This window comes from Ovis canadensis, chromosome 9, assembly GCF_042477335.2.
Source record: "Ovis canadensis isolate MfBH-ARS-UI-01 breed Bighorn chromosome 9, ARS-UI_OviCan_v2, whole genome shotgun sequence".
Classification (NCBI taxonomy): Eukaryota; Metazoa; Chordata; class Mammalia; order Artiodactyla; family Bovidae; genus Ovis; species Ovis canadensis.
The window spans coordinates 31,706,968-31,721,844 of NC_091253.1; the positions used below are offsets into that span (position 1 = coordinate 31,706,968).

The 14,877-nt window shown below is 36.8% G+C and overlaps 1 protein-coding gene across 28 annotated transcripts in view; it reads right to left on the reverse strand.

Moving 5' to 3' along the window:
• Window positions 1-14,877, reverse strand: part of PHF20L1 (PHD finger protein 20 like 1) — a 68,987-nt gene that overhangs the window by 14,727 nt on the left and 39,383 nt on the right. For all 28 annotated transcript variants that reach the window (XM_069599863.1, XM_069599862.1, XM_069599842.1 and 25 more), the window contains 2 exons: window positions 8,518-8,574; window positions 7,205-7,312 (listed from right to left, as the gene is read on the reverse strand). In XM_069599863.1, the coding sequence (XP_069455964.1) occupies window positions 7,205-7,312; window positions 8,518-8,574 (165 nt within the window). The remainder of the gene's footprint in view (window positions 1-7,204; window positions 7,313-8,517; window positions 8,575-14,877) is intronic.

Below are 14,877 nucleotides of genomic sequence, written 5' to 3' on the forward strand. Positions count from 1 at the left end.
CCCCAGAGCCTCCAGAGAGGAGTGCAGTCCTGACACCTTGGTTTTAGCCCATTAAGACCCATTTTGGATGTATGACCTCCAGAACCTTAAGATCATCAATGTGTGTTGTTTCTGACTCACTGTTAGGTAGTAGTGTGTGGCAGCAGCAGCGGTCATCCTAAACACCACGGCACGGGCCATGCCAAACATGACCTAAGTGTATTATGGGTACCAACTACTGGTAATCCTCACAGTTCTCCAACAAAAAACTACTACTGTTAGTGCTGTTATACAAATGAAAAAACAGGCAGAAAAGGTTTAGTTGCCCAAGAAGACACAGCTATCAATGGCAAAGCCAACATTTGAACCCAGACAGTCTGACTACAGAAGCCTTACTGTTAACTAAAAAAGCGTTATTAGTGGATTTTGCATCTGATACACACTGGGAAGCTTTTAAAACCACTTCTCTCGGGCCTCACGCCCAATGTCATTCAGCAGTGGGATGCTCCCAGACTATGCTCACACTGCCAGACCTCAGAGTCATCCCTCAGAGCCTCCCTGGAACTGCAAAGCTGCCAGCATTGCCTTACTTGAGCACAGGTGTGGAAATGTGAAGGGGCTCTACTAAATGCTAGCCAGGTACTGAGTACTTCATAACAATCACCTTATGACATCCTAACAATGAATCTACATAGCAGAAACTATCATCACCATTTTACACACAAGGAAACTGAAGTGTACAGAATTTAAATAACTTAAGCTCTAAGTGTCGCAATCAGGATGTAAACTTGCACAATCAGCTCTCAAAAGCTGCCCTTTTACTGACTACATATTACAAGGCCCTCTCAGAGAAAAGGGAAGTATTTGTTCAGTATAAAAATAATGGTAGAAATCTCAATTTGGTATTAAAAATAAAACATGGAGGACATTTAATCTCTGTACAGTATATTAGCACGGAACAAAAATAAAATTTCCTAGCATTCTACATGGATGCATGTTAAGTCGCTTCAGTTATGTCTGACTCTTTGTGACCCTGTGCACTGTAGCCTACTGGGCTCCTCTGTCCATGGGATTCTCCAAGCAAGAATTCCAGAGCAGGTTGCCATGCCCTCCTCCAGGGTGATCTTTCCAACCCAGAGATCGGACCCAGGTCTCTTACATCTCCTTAAGTCTCTAGCAGGTGGGTTCTTTACCACTAGTGCCACCTGGGAAGCCCTAGCATTCTACACCGAACCTGTATTCCCCACTCTCATGCCCTATGGCTATTACAAACAGAAGTCTACTGCTATGTTTCAGGGTTAGAGCAAATGTCATCTTCTTCATAAAGCTTCACCAAGTAGAATTTATTTTGTATCACTTTTACCACACACACAACACATCACAGTAGATATTTATGCCTACTCCTTACCACTCCCAACATAAATGCTTGCTTACAAACACCTAGAAGGGAATCTTTGTTTTTACTATATAACACTTTGGATTCTCTTTGCATTTCTCATTCTAGTTCTCTTAAACCTCTGTTATGTCTTCAGTTTCCCCATATTTATAGATACATAAAAGACAAGGAGATGAAGCAATTTCCTTAAAATAACAAAGTTAAACACTGGCAAAGATGTCACTCAAATAAAATCCCAACATAGCCATTTCTCACACACACAGACTGAACACAATGTTAACTTTATATTATGTAACTAATTCTGGTAATCAAAACATCTGTCAACCCACAGTTTTATGGAATAATTATAAAGGATTGTTTAACTACTATTTCCCATAGCTTCATTTAAACTAACAGATAACTACTAAGGACTTAGTATGTTAACAGACACAAGAAAGGAAGAATGCATAGCCTAGAAAACAATATTTAAGGCAAGGAGGTCAAAATTAACAACACAGCATGAAAATTAAGACTCAGAAGCTAGACTGCCTGGGTTTCAATCTGCTTTTCTCCACTTACTAGCCATGTGAGCTTGGACAACTCTCTTTTATCTTTCTGTTTTAGTTAACTGTTTATAAAATGGGGCTAACAGGCCCCACCATGAAAGGTTAATGTGGGGATTAAATGAACTAGTATACGTAAAATGCTTAGTATCTGGTACATAATAAGCATCACAGGATATGCAAAACTGCACTGAGTGGTAAAAGGAAAAGAATTTTTTTAACTCCTTGATGGTAGTAATTGCAAACTAAAATACATCTTCTATTAGGAACGAATACAGTAATAATGTGAATTCTTTAAAATTTAAGATGTCCTTAAAATTTCAAAGTTATTTAAAACCCCCTATTTAAGTTTAAAGAACACTCTTCTAATTTAATCACCTGGGGGAAAGTGTCATTTCCAAGATGAATTAAATAGCCCAGAATAAATTTTCCTCAAATGTAATAATTAATTGCAAAGATGCTAGTGATTACCCGATCTAACACCTGCTGTGTACAAAGAGCAATGATCCTATGCATTGCTAGTCTTTACCAGGACTGTTTTCAAAGTTAAGATTTTCATTTATAGATGTGATTTTACAATGCAAAGATATAAGGTTCTTTTTAATTAAAAGATATGCAACCTTTTTTTTTAAAGGTTTATTTCTTTAATATGTGCTTAGTTGCTCAGTCATGTCTGACTCTTTATGGGCTGTAGGTCACTAGGCTCCTGTCCATGGGGATTTGCCAGGCAAGAACACTAGAGTGGGTTGCCATTTCCTCCTCTAGGGGATCTTCCCAACCCAGGGATCAAACCCATGTCTCCTGCATAGCAGGCGAAATCTATACCTGCTGAACCATCAGGAAAACTCTATGGCTCTTTATAAACAGTGTCGCCATAGGTCATGGTGGGCTTCAAGTCTGAAATGCAAATTTTCTCTGAACTTGGCCAAGACTTAGTCATCCCTGGAGAAGGAAATGGCAACCCACTCCAATATTCTTGCCTGGAGAATTATATGGACAGGATAGCCTGGAAGGCTGCAGTCCATAGAGTGGAAGAGTCAACATGACTAAGCGACTTTCACTTACTCATCCTAACCATTCTCCTTTCTTTAAGTCATCGCTTCCTGCAATCTCACGTGCGGTCACTATCCCTCACTCTGCTACCAAGTATGGCCTGCTTCTTACTTTGTTCTTCATCAGCCGCTCCTTGTTGTCTGTTCCCCACTGTCACAGGTGCTTCAGTACAGGAGACTCTACATCTGCTGCAGCGTACTGGAACAGTCCTGTTTGCTGACGCGACGTTAAAGTGACTTAAAAAAAGCATGGCCCTTCCTGCCCTGACGCTTTGCCCTGACGCTTCGGTGTCTCCACTGGAATACCCAAGGCAGCCAAATACGCTCAGCTAGTTCATCTGGCATCTGGCCTGCAGTGTGACACTTGTTATGCCTGCATTCTGATATATCATCACAGGAGAGAAGTCACTAAACAGGAATTTGTGGTTCCTGGTTTCTGTTTACCTAATTTTTGGTTCTCTCCAGTATGACTTCCAAAGAGCTGTCTATGAAGGGGTGGGGTCAGACAGAAAAGCTGAGGAGCAAGGCAGAGTGTCTGGGAAGTGGGTTCCAGTTTTTCAATGCCATTTTGATCCCACATCTTCAAATTTACTTTAGAGTTTGAGAATACAGAAACTTTATATTCTGTGGGAAGATCAGATGCTATTTTTGACCTACAGAGAGAATTAAAATCTGAAGAATTTACCAACAATGATTACAAATTCTGAAAGTACCTCATTGGCGTCATAGTTTCTGAAACTGTTTTTTGTTTAAGTGTCTGATGCGTATGGGGGGGAAATGAGTATGACATAAAGCCGGTAAATACTACAAAATGCTCAGATAGCCACCATGTACTCTGAGAGAGCATCACTGTCACTTTTGGAAGGTTCCTTTGTGCCACCTTCAATGTAAAATGAAAAGTCCTTTCTCTACCTCACAGGCAACACTAATTCTGAATTTCTATTTATCATTCTCCTGCTTTCCTTTATGCTTTTGCTACATACATTGCAACCTCTAAAAAATATACTGCTTAGTTTTACAACTTTTAGATGTTTACATAAATGAAACTGTAAAACTGTACATGTTTTCCTCTGTGACTTGATTTTTAGTTTATCCATTTTATTCATGTGATTCCAACGGGTATCATCCCTTTATTTTACACAGTGACACAGATCCCACTGAAAGACAGGTGGACCCAGGCCAGTGCCAGTGCTGCCATCAACATTCTTGCACATGTCTCCTGACAGACCGTGTGAGTTTAGTTCGGAATTTGAGGTCAAATCCACTCTCATCAGAAAAACATCGTGGCTTTCCCATGGTGGCTGTATCACTGCCTCCACCTCCTCGGCACATCTGATACCTTTCACCTCGTAATTTCTGCCAATATGGCAGAGAGGAAATAGATTTCACTAGGTTCTGCAAGTTACATTAGGCAGCTTCGCCTAAGAGTGTGCACTGTCTTATATAACCACTTTCAGGTTTCCACTTCTGTAAAATACCTATTAAACTCTTTTGTCCATTTTCCTACTGGGTTTTCTTTCTCTTTTTGATCTGTAAGGGCTTAAAATATATTCTGAATACTAATACTCTGTCAGGTATTTATGTTTTGATTATTTTCTTATGGTTTGTGTTGTTTTTTCACTCTCTCTGTAAGGCTTTTGATGAACCAAAGTTCATTTCAGTCTAGTCACATTTTCAACCTTTTCTTTTGGGTTAGCATTCTTCATTTAGAAATTTCTGCCCAAAGAGCACAAAGATGACATTCTGTACTTTCAAAGTTCTATAGTTTTGTCTTTCACATAGAAGTCTCATCAGTATCAGTCTGATTGTTGTACATGGTGTAAGGCTGGAGTCCAGTTTTACTGTCACTATATGGATTATAAATTATTCTAATACCAATTAGTTACCTACCAAACTAAGACGTCAGCTTTGAACAAACTAAGTTTTGAAATATGTATGATCTGCTTTGGATTATTGTGTTCTTAACACAGTCTATTCCTTCAAAATACCTCCCCGCTTTGATAACTGAATAGTAACTCTCCTTATTCTTCTTCAAGAGTGACTATCTCATTCTTGGCTCTTTACTCTTCCATGTTAAGTTCAGAATCAGCAATGAATCTATAGATTTATTTCAAGTGGCACCTTTTCAACAGCAATCTACTACCCCATGAATATGAGTCATTTCCCGATTATTTAGGCTTTCTTTATGTTTCTAAATAAAGTTTTACAATCTGCTATTCAAAGTTTTTTTTTTTTTTAATGTAAGTACACACGGATGCATCAAATGGTTTTTCTACATTTATTGAAACTATGTTCCTGTGGTGAATTTCCTTAATTCATTTTCTAATGTCAAACCACTTTGCATTCCAATCCTACATGGTCATATTTTTAAACATCCTGCTAGATTTAATTCCATGTGTTTTGCCTCTTTGTCCATAAATAAGAACAGCCTGTGACTGCCCTTTCCCATACTGTTCTCTTCCGATTTTGAGAGCAAAGCTATTTAAATCAATTAAAATAAAATTTGGGGATTCCCAGGTGGTTCAGTGGTAAAGAACCCACTTGCCAATGCAGAAGACCTGGATTCAATCCCTGGATGGGGAAGACCCCCTGAAGGAGGAAATGGCAACCCACTCCAATATTCTTGCCTGGGAAATGCTATGAACAGAAGAGCGTGGTAGGCTACAGCCCATGGGGTCCCAAAAGAGTTGGATACAACTGAGTGCCTAAACAACAATAATAACAAACTGAACTTGGGAGTTGTATCAGTTTCCCAGAGCTGCCCCCAACAAATTACCATAAAACTGGTGGACAGAAATAACAGAAGTTTATTCTCTCAGTTCTAGGGGCCAGAAGTCTAAAATTAGGTGTCATCATTTAATTTTGGCATTTTTCATTTCTTCTACCTTTTTAGTTCATTAATTTCTGTTCATATGTTTATTATTCATGTTCACTTCTACTTTTTCTGGGCTTAATCTTTTCTAACCTCTTAAGCTGGAGGCTTAGCTGACTTTGAGCCTTCTTTTCTTTTATAAGCATGTATGGCAATATTCTTCTCTGCAAGTGCAATCTTAACTACATTTTCAAGTGTTGATACATGTATAATATTTTCATCACCTGCCAGGTTCTTAATATCTTATTTTCCCTTTGGCATTGTTCTTTCATCCATGAATCATTTTAAAATATTTTGCTTGATTTCTAAACATATAGGGCTTTTTGTCTTTTCAATAGTGATTTTAAGATAACTCTCCAGGCAATAATATTGGAGTTGGTAGCCATTCCCTTCTCCAGGGGATCTTCCCAACCCAGGGATCAAATCTGGGTCTCCTGCATTACAGGCAGACTCTTCACCATCTGAGCCACCAGGAAAGCCCTTAAAATGTGTTGAGGCTTGCTTAAAGTTGCATCCCATGGTCCATTTTATCTGAGTCTATTTGAAAAAGCTGTCTACTCTGCAGCTGCTGAGTTCAGTGTCCTGGACAGGTCTGTTGGATCAACTATACAGCTGCCATCTTTCTTATCCTTACAGACACTTCTGGGTTGTGTTAATTAATTACTAAGAAAGATATGATGATGTTATTCAGTGATAAAACTTAGAAAAATGTAAAGTGAACTCAACCTTTATCACTATATGGTAACCTATCTCTAAGAATGATTTTTGCTTTAATGACTATTTAGTGACAAGCTATTGTTAGAAAAATCATTTGTTTTTTCTCCAAGCTTTTCTAAAAATATTTTCCCTCACTTCTGGAAAGCTAATTCAAAGGACCTTAAATTCGAGATTGAGAGAAATTCCTTCACGGAGGGGTACTTGTTCAGGGTACCTAGTCCACCGTAATGCTGGCAATGAAAGACTCTAGTCATTGCAAGGACTAATTTACAGACCACCTAACTTACTGACTGTAGCTAAACAGGCAAGACAAAGGAAGGCTACTAGACGAACTGCTAGGCTCTTAAGAACATGGGAATACTGTCCTACCTCCACTTTGTAAAAGAGGAAAGCTAAAAGAACTTTAGAATATTAAAAAATGAGAATCACCATTTTAGCATAGAGTCAGCCTTCTGCATCCACAGGTTTTGCAACTGTGGATTTAGCCAACTGCAGATCAGTTTTTATTTCCACAGATGTATGTAGAGCCTACAAGTATGAAAGGCTGACTACACCATGCCATTTGATACAAGAAACTGGAGTATCTGTGGATTTTGGTAACTGCTGGGAACTAATACCCCAGATACTGAGGAAGGACTGTACTTACCATGCTGCTTAGATTTCTTTTTCTTTTTCTTCTTCTTCTTCTGCTTTGGTTTGTAGTGATCTTTGTCCCTCTTCTCTTTTCTTTCTTTATCCTTTTCTTTTCTCTTACCTAAATGACAAAAAGGGAGTCAGTTAGTAATCATGACTGATCCCGAGGTGTTCCTTTGTGGTTAACCTAAAAGCAGCATTTATGGTTTAATCAGCTATTCCAGTCACCTGCCCAGAGTGGATGGATTCAATTAAACTGTTCCTGTCATGAGTCTGGAACTCCTGATTAGCTTACTGGGCTATAAGAGGGAATCTTCATTAGCAGTGTTGAGAAATCCCAACTCCTGACACCTTAAAGTTAACACAGACAGTAGTTAAAATTCTTAAATGAGTAATGTAACTCAGTTTCCTGATGTGGCAAGAAATATACTCCACAATTTAAGAAAAACTTGACTGAGGAGACTCAGCATTTCCACACAAAATTTAACAACAAAATGTATTAGAAGATTAAAAAAACTTGAACTTTTTTCTTTTGGAAAAATATTTTAAAAACTAAGTCAAATTCACAAATAATTCCTTCAGTCTTTCAATATTTTCCACGTATATAAGAATGAAGATAAAAAGCACAAAGAAGTAAAAACAATTCATTAAACTAAATTTTGTCTTAAAGTTTTAAAATATTTCTTTTTTCTCAATCATATGCACTTTAAAGAAAATGAACAGATGTTAAAACAGTATCCTAGAATACTTTATTTAAAATTAACTCATCACATATATTCAACTATTGTCCAACTCAGAAAGGTTTAGCCCACAGCTTATCAACCACATTGAACCAACTTTGAGTAACTCAAGCTCCAGGGAGCTAATTTGTAGAATATTTAAGACTATTATCCATTATTCCAAAACTTACAGTCATGATAGCACAGAAGACAGAAAAGACAGCAGAAAATTTAGTATCTTTTTATAAAGAAAGTACAAAAAAAAATGGCTGGGAAAAAAAGGCTATTTTAATTTACCATCCATTCTCTAAGGATCAACAATATTAAATGGCACCATATTTTTAAACAGTCATAATTTCAAAGATGTTCAAAAACATCAAGTTCTCAAAGAAAGCCTTAGGGTTCATTGACAAAAAAATACACATACTACTACAAGACATGTATTAAGAAACAACATATTTGGAGGTGAATAAACTAATAAACACTAAAACAGAGGATCACTTACACCTACAGGAGCACTAACAGGTAAAAAGAAAGGGACAGACTACGTCCTCCCACTGCCAAGCCATCTACAGTCTTTTGCTTAAAGATTACTTTCTGTTCATACCAAATGCAGTTGAGCTTTTTTCTTCCAATTTCACTTTTTTTTCCATTTTCGATATTCCTGCAGGTTTAGGGGGAAAATACGTAAGTTTAGTCAGAAAAGGTTAAGAGTATGGGACAATGTTTTAAATTAAAAATTGCTCACAAAACTCTACCAAGACTCTTTTCCCCTAAAGGTCTACATTATTGCCTGAACTAGTAACAAATAAGTGGTATTTCTTACTTCAAAGAAATAAGGATGATGTTTGGTTCTTCAGACTATTCAGATTAGATCCCTAGTTCCACCATCTATTAGCTGCACAGTCTCAAGGAAATCATTTAATCTCTCTGTGCTTCAGTTTCCTTATCTACCAAATAGGAATAAGAGTATCTACCTACTACTGTTATCAGCACTACGTGAGTCAAAATATGTAAAATGATTAGTGTCTGATAAATAATGAGTGCTTTTTTTCACTTTTCTCCATTATGGTGGAGTAATTTGAGACTGCATCATTTCTAGAAATGGCATAAATGTGGGTCTAAACATAAAAAAATGTTAGGGTGAATGCACTGGGCAATCAGTTAAGATCAACTCTGGCACCACAGCCTTTGGCAACCCAGGAAATGTTGGAATGCACTCCAGCAGTAGGTCCATGTAACATTTCTGCTCCTGTGACAATGATGACAAAATGCTATTCCCATCACCCAAATGAAATATCAAATTTCATATTAAATTATACTGGTTTTCAACAATCTGCACAAATTTTTTAAACTAATATTTAACCTCTGTTGCCTAGAACAAATGAATACCTCTGAACTCCATCGAATGTGTTATTAGGTAACGAGAAAAGCCAAAACAGAATTATTCTATAAATCATTTTTGGTCTTTATCCAAATGTAAGATATAAAGGCTTATTAACACAAAAAAAATATTCAACTTAATGGCACTTAGGTATTATAATCTAATAGTCCAAAATACATTCTTAAACCAATAGTACACTTTAATAACTGTGTTGCTGACAAAACACACACTAAACCAAGCTTCTGAACTCATATTCAGCTATTTCCAATGCTAATATCTTATCTGTGTCTAGGGTTAATCTAAGAAAAAGACTCTAGTACGCTTAAATACAATTTCAGTCTATTAAATTATGCTCTAATATTACCATTTATGAGTTCTTTGACTTTTAAATCACTCCAAAAAGGTATCAAAAAGCTACCATTTGATTCACCTTACTGTAAATAATTTACATAAATTAAATAAAACACAACAAAAATTTTAAAATACCACTCAACTTGAACTAAATGTTAATGAGGTGCTAATAATTGTTTCAAATTCAATAAAAATATTGGTAATCTCCCTGATAAAAAGATTTCTTATGACCAAAAAATGAAAAGAACATCAAAGAGAAATGAGATTAAATTTCCTTATTATCAAGACCATTGAACAAATGCCTCATTTCCTTTCACTAATCACTGCTTACTAACAATGACTGCACCACACCATGAAATTTTCAAAAATTTAATGCAGTATTCTTGACAATGACAGGGCACTTACGACAGAAACAATAAGAGATTTGCATTCTAAATCTTAAGTGATGGTAGAGATACACCAGAAGCAACCCCTGACTATGAGTTTTGCCCCTGTAGGGCCCTAATCTCTGGGAGCACTGAGTCTCCAGTGTGAAAGGTGGAACACGTCCAGAATCCCCTGCGTGCAAGCTAAGCCACTTCAGGCATGTCCGACTCTTTGCAACCCCACAGACAGGAGCACACCAGGCTCCTCTGTCCATGGAATTCTCCAGAGAGGAATACTGGAGTGGGCTGGCGTTTCCTACTCCAGGGGATCTTCCTGACCCAGGGATCAACCCTGCGTCTCTTATGTCTCCTGCATGGCCGGCAGGTTCTTTGCCACTGGCGCCACCTGCATGTTGCGCCTGCGTGTTCAGTCACTGGTCTTGTCAACTCTCTGCAGCCCTATGGACACAGACCTCCAGGTGTCTTTCTGTCCACGGGACTCTCCAGGCAAGAATACTGGAGTGGACTGTCATGCCTTTTTCCAAGGGTTCTTCTAGACCCAGGGATCAAACCTGCTACTCCTGCATCTCCTGCATAGCAGTCAGGTTCTTTACCCACTGAGTCACCTGGGAAGCACCTGGGGTGATTCAAATGAAAGGAACAGCCTTTCAGGGATGCCTTTTCTGGCTGGAATGTGTGGGATTCCTCAGGCACTTGGAAGACAAACAACATTGTCCTGACCCTCAGCTCTGGAACACAGGTCAGCACAGCAGAACAGATACAGAAATTATAATATGAGTGCTTTCAGGAGGATCCGTTCTAGACTGTTTTCACATGTTCTGGGGGGTCCCATACCTTCATATTTCTTTTTTTTTTTTTTAATTGGAGGAAAACTGCTTTTCAACATTGTGTTGGTTTCTATATTTCTTAACTATAAAATTTCAAAAGTAAAACTAGGGAACTGAGAAAAGCTTGTCAACATTTAAACAAGGATATTAAAGTAAATATTCCTATAGGCAATAATGACAGGACTTTTAAAAACACTCATGCACAAATAGATTTAAAAATAGATCTATTTAAGAATTCCATAAAAGAACAAATGTCATTTTATGAGACGCTCTCTACATTGTCTTTATTTCACCATGCAGCAGAATTTGGGAACCACAGTACTAGGTTATTAGTTAACAGAATAGTGATTTGTAAACTAAATTTTATCAACAGAACTTTTTCAAACAAAATACTATATAATGGCCAATATATATTACAACCCCACCCCTACCCCTGGCCAAACAAAAAACACGATAAAAAACAAATGGAGCTATCCAGATTAAAGCAAGAGAGACAGATCTCTGAGCCATATCTGCTTTCATGTCACGGAAAGCCCCATAATGCAGAGTGGGTTTCTTCAGTGTGCTAAATATCTGATTTTTCCGGCAAAAAAAAAAAAAAGAGGCTATCCCTGAGACTCTCCATGGAAACCCCAGGCTTTGAATAAACCATGAACATTTGGTGTGGGGGTGGAAGTAGATTAAGGAGTCTCTGGTTGTGGTTTGGTTTGGTTTTGTACAATTCTGGAAAAAAAAAAAATTGAAAGCCACCCTAAAACAAAAAGGCTTTCAGAAAATAAATGTGAAGTTGGTGTAAGATGATGGACTAACCACCAAACATTTAAGATGCGACGCCTGCACAGCACCGGGCACAGGCGACTCAGCGACTCAGTTTGATTGTTGGCCCATCCTTTCATACGTTGAGCTTCCAGATTTAAACTCCTTAAAGAGGTCAGAGTAATTCAGTAACTGTCATATGGACATCCAGGAGATAAATAAGAAAACCAGCCAACATTCCCAGTTAGCGACAGAACTAATAATAATAGAACTAAGACTCTATCCTTACCTAAAACTGATGGACTCTGTTAGATAAAGCGTTCTGAAAAAAAAATAAGAACAACGGCACCAAGTTTTACAAGGGCACCAATGACTGGTATTGTTGTAATGTGGGCAGCAAGGTATTTTTAATCTTGTTTATAGTCATATTGCATGCATGCTTCCCAGTAGAAGAATGTAGAAGATTAGCCTAAGTTCATTATCTCTACTAGAAAACAACTAAAAGCAAGTGTTAACCTATTGAGAATAGGTGTATATAATAACTGCATAATCTGCATAGTATCATCAGTTCTTTATCTTGACTGCTAAACTCAGCAGTGAGAACATAATCTCCCACAAGAAAAAGTAAAACTCTGTTAAACTATTCCACAGTTAAGGACTAATATCCTCAGTCATTCTAAATACTCCAAGAATTTCAATTTGGAAAAAACACCCCAGAAAATGTCTTTGATACAAGCTCTGGGAAATAATGTTTTCTACAGAAGTTTTAAAACTCAACAGTAACAAAGCTTACTTTTATAATTAAGATGGAAATGAACCAAGTAAACATGAAAAAAAAATAAGATCAAACAGAACAAAAACTCTTGGTACTCTGACTTCAGATGGAAGAAAACTTGGGGTGCAGAGAGAAGGCCTACAAACACTGCAAACCATTTTTGAGAGCAGCTAACAAAAATGTTAAGAGGAAAAAAGCGCGCAGACCACTGAGAATTTCCATGCAAGTCAGACAGGTTCACAAAGTTTTAATCAAAAGGTGTCCAATTAGAACACAACTTGAATTCTATTATTTCCCTCAAAAAATAAAAAATTAGAAGAGGTTAAGAGAAACAATCCCTCCCAATCCCACATTCAAATACATTCAAATATGTTGTGACTGTGTTCAACCCTAATAAACAAGACTTTCAGTTAATTAACATTTAAAAGCATGCATTTCCTTGATTTAAGCAATTAAAGTTGCCAGTCATCACCATACTTAAAACGGTCGTCACTCTTCAACGAACTTACAAACTCATCACATTATAAAACCAACTCCTCTCTACCTTTCACTTTCCCAAAAAATTACCTTGCTACTTGGACTTTCTCTAATAGTTATTTCTAATACTTAAATGGGGGAAAAAAAATCATGCCTTACCTCTACCCCAGTGCATCTTAATCATTACGAGAAACAAGAACCACACCTCAATGATAATTACCTGTTTCTCCACAAATATGCTAGAAATTCTGGAAACAACAACACTAGGCTAGTATTCTGATTAGACACAAAATCACTGGAATCATGGATTTCCATACACAATCACTACTTTGACATTTTAGGATACATCATCCAGCTAGCATAACTTAGTTATAATATACACCTATTTACACTGGTCTATCTTTCAGTCTTGTTATTATTAGAAAAAATTACACATATAAACCAAAATACAAATATTTTCAAACGCACAACTATAAATAATCTCCCCAATGAATATATAGTTTAACTTGAACATATTTTTATATATTCAGTACAGCAACAAATTCCATATTGTCAAGGCACTCTTAAGAACTTCACCTCTTGAGGAAAAGTATCTCAAAGGTTAAGGGTAATTCAGAAATCTTGTGAAAACAGGGGAAAGAAAAATCAATTATCCACAGATAGAAGGGGCTTTTAGAAAGTGTCCAAAGACAATGGATAAGATTTGGGAAATGACAAGAATTGCTTCAAAGCCTACATATCTCTAAGTCTGGGCATTGGTTTTTTTAAAAAATCCAGATATGGAAACACTATTGCATATAAAATAACTTCAATCTTTTTTGATTAATGGACTTGTAGAACACTGTATATTTACTATTAGTTACATTTTTACTTTCAAAGAAGGAATAAGAAGGTAATGGCAGTAATGTAAAAAGCATGTTTCTTTAAGTTACTTTAATATCCACCAAAGGCCACCAGAAAAGAGCAAGCTCTATTTCATACTTCACCTAAGGATTTGATAAAATGACTTCAGAGAAGACGCTATTAAAATCAATTATCCCCAGTGCTCTTTGGCTGCAAATCAAAAACAGTTTTATGTTTTTTCCCATTTCAGAACTGACTCAGTTCAGATCTCCTTCATCCATCTAATTCTAAATTAGTAACTTACTGAAAAGGTATTAGTAGTTGCCTCTATTTTTGAATTACACATACTCTATGCTTGAAATTAAAATCCTATAAAATTCCAAATAAAAGGATGTAAACATATAATGGAAATACAAATTAATATTCTGTTACATTAAAATACCAACTTGACAGAACACCTCAGAAAGGTTTCAAATAATTACAACAAGTATCATAAAATAATCAAAAAATGTCTTCTAGAGCATGGTTGGTTTTACACTTGAAACTCTCAAAATAACGTTATAATCAATTATGGTTAAATTTGGGAGATTCTGCTCCAAAATATCAGACTATATTTAAGATAAAGTATATCGTTAACTTAAGCTAAGTGTTTCTTAAACATTAAGTTCTATTACAAACACTGGAAAAGACTCCAATGTTGAGAAAGATTAAAGGCAGGAGGAGAAGGAAGCGACAGAGGATGAGACGGTTGGATGGTATCACCGACTCAATGGACAGGAGTTTCAGCAAACTCCAGGAGATGGTGAAGGACAGGGAAGACGAGTGCTGCAGTCCATGGGGTCATAAAGAGTTGGACTTAGAGACTTAACGACGTTCAGTTAACTTATGCCAAGCGTTTCTTAAATTCTATTAAAATTTTTAAACCTATAAAGTATTGACCCTGTTAAGTATTTTCTGGCTTCAAAACCAAGAACTTCTGTGATTATACTCTAGTAATTCCTACTTAGTAGAAACGGAATATAAGAAAAAAGTAGGGAGAAGCAAGTCAAGTGACAAAATAAGTATTATGTCCAGGAAAAATGGTAGACAATGGTCGCACAAAATGACTGTAAACCCCATCTTCCACAGCTGTTACATAAAAGTTATTTATGAGGAGGAACAACATATT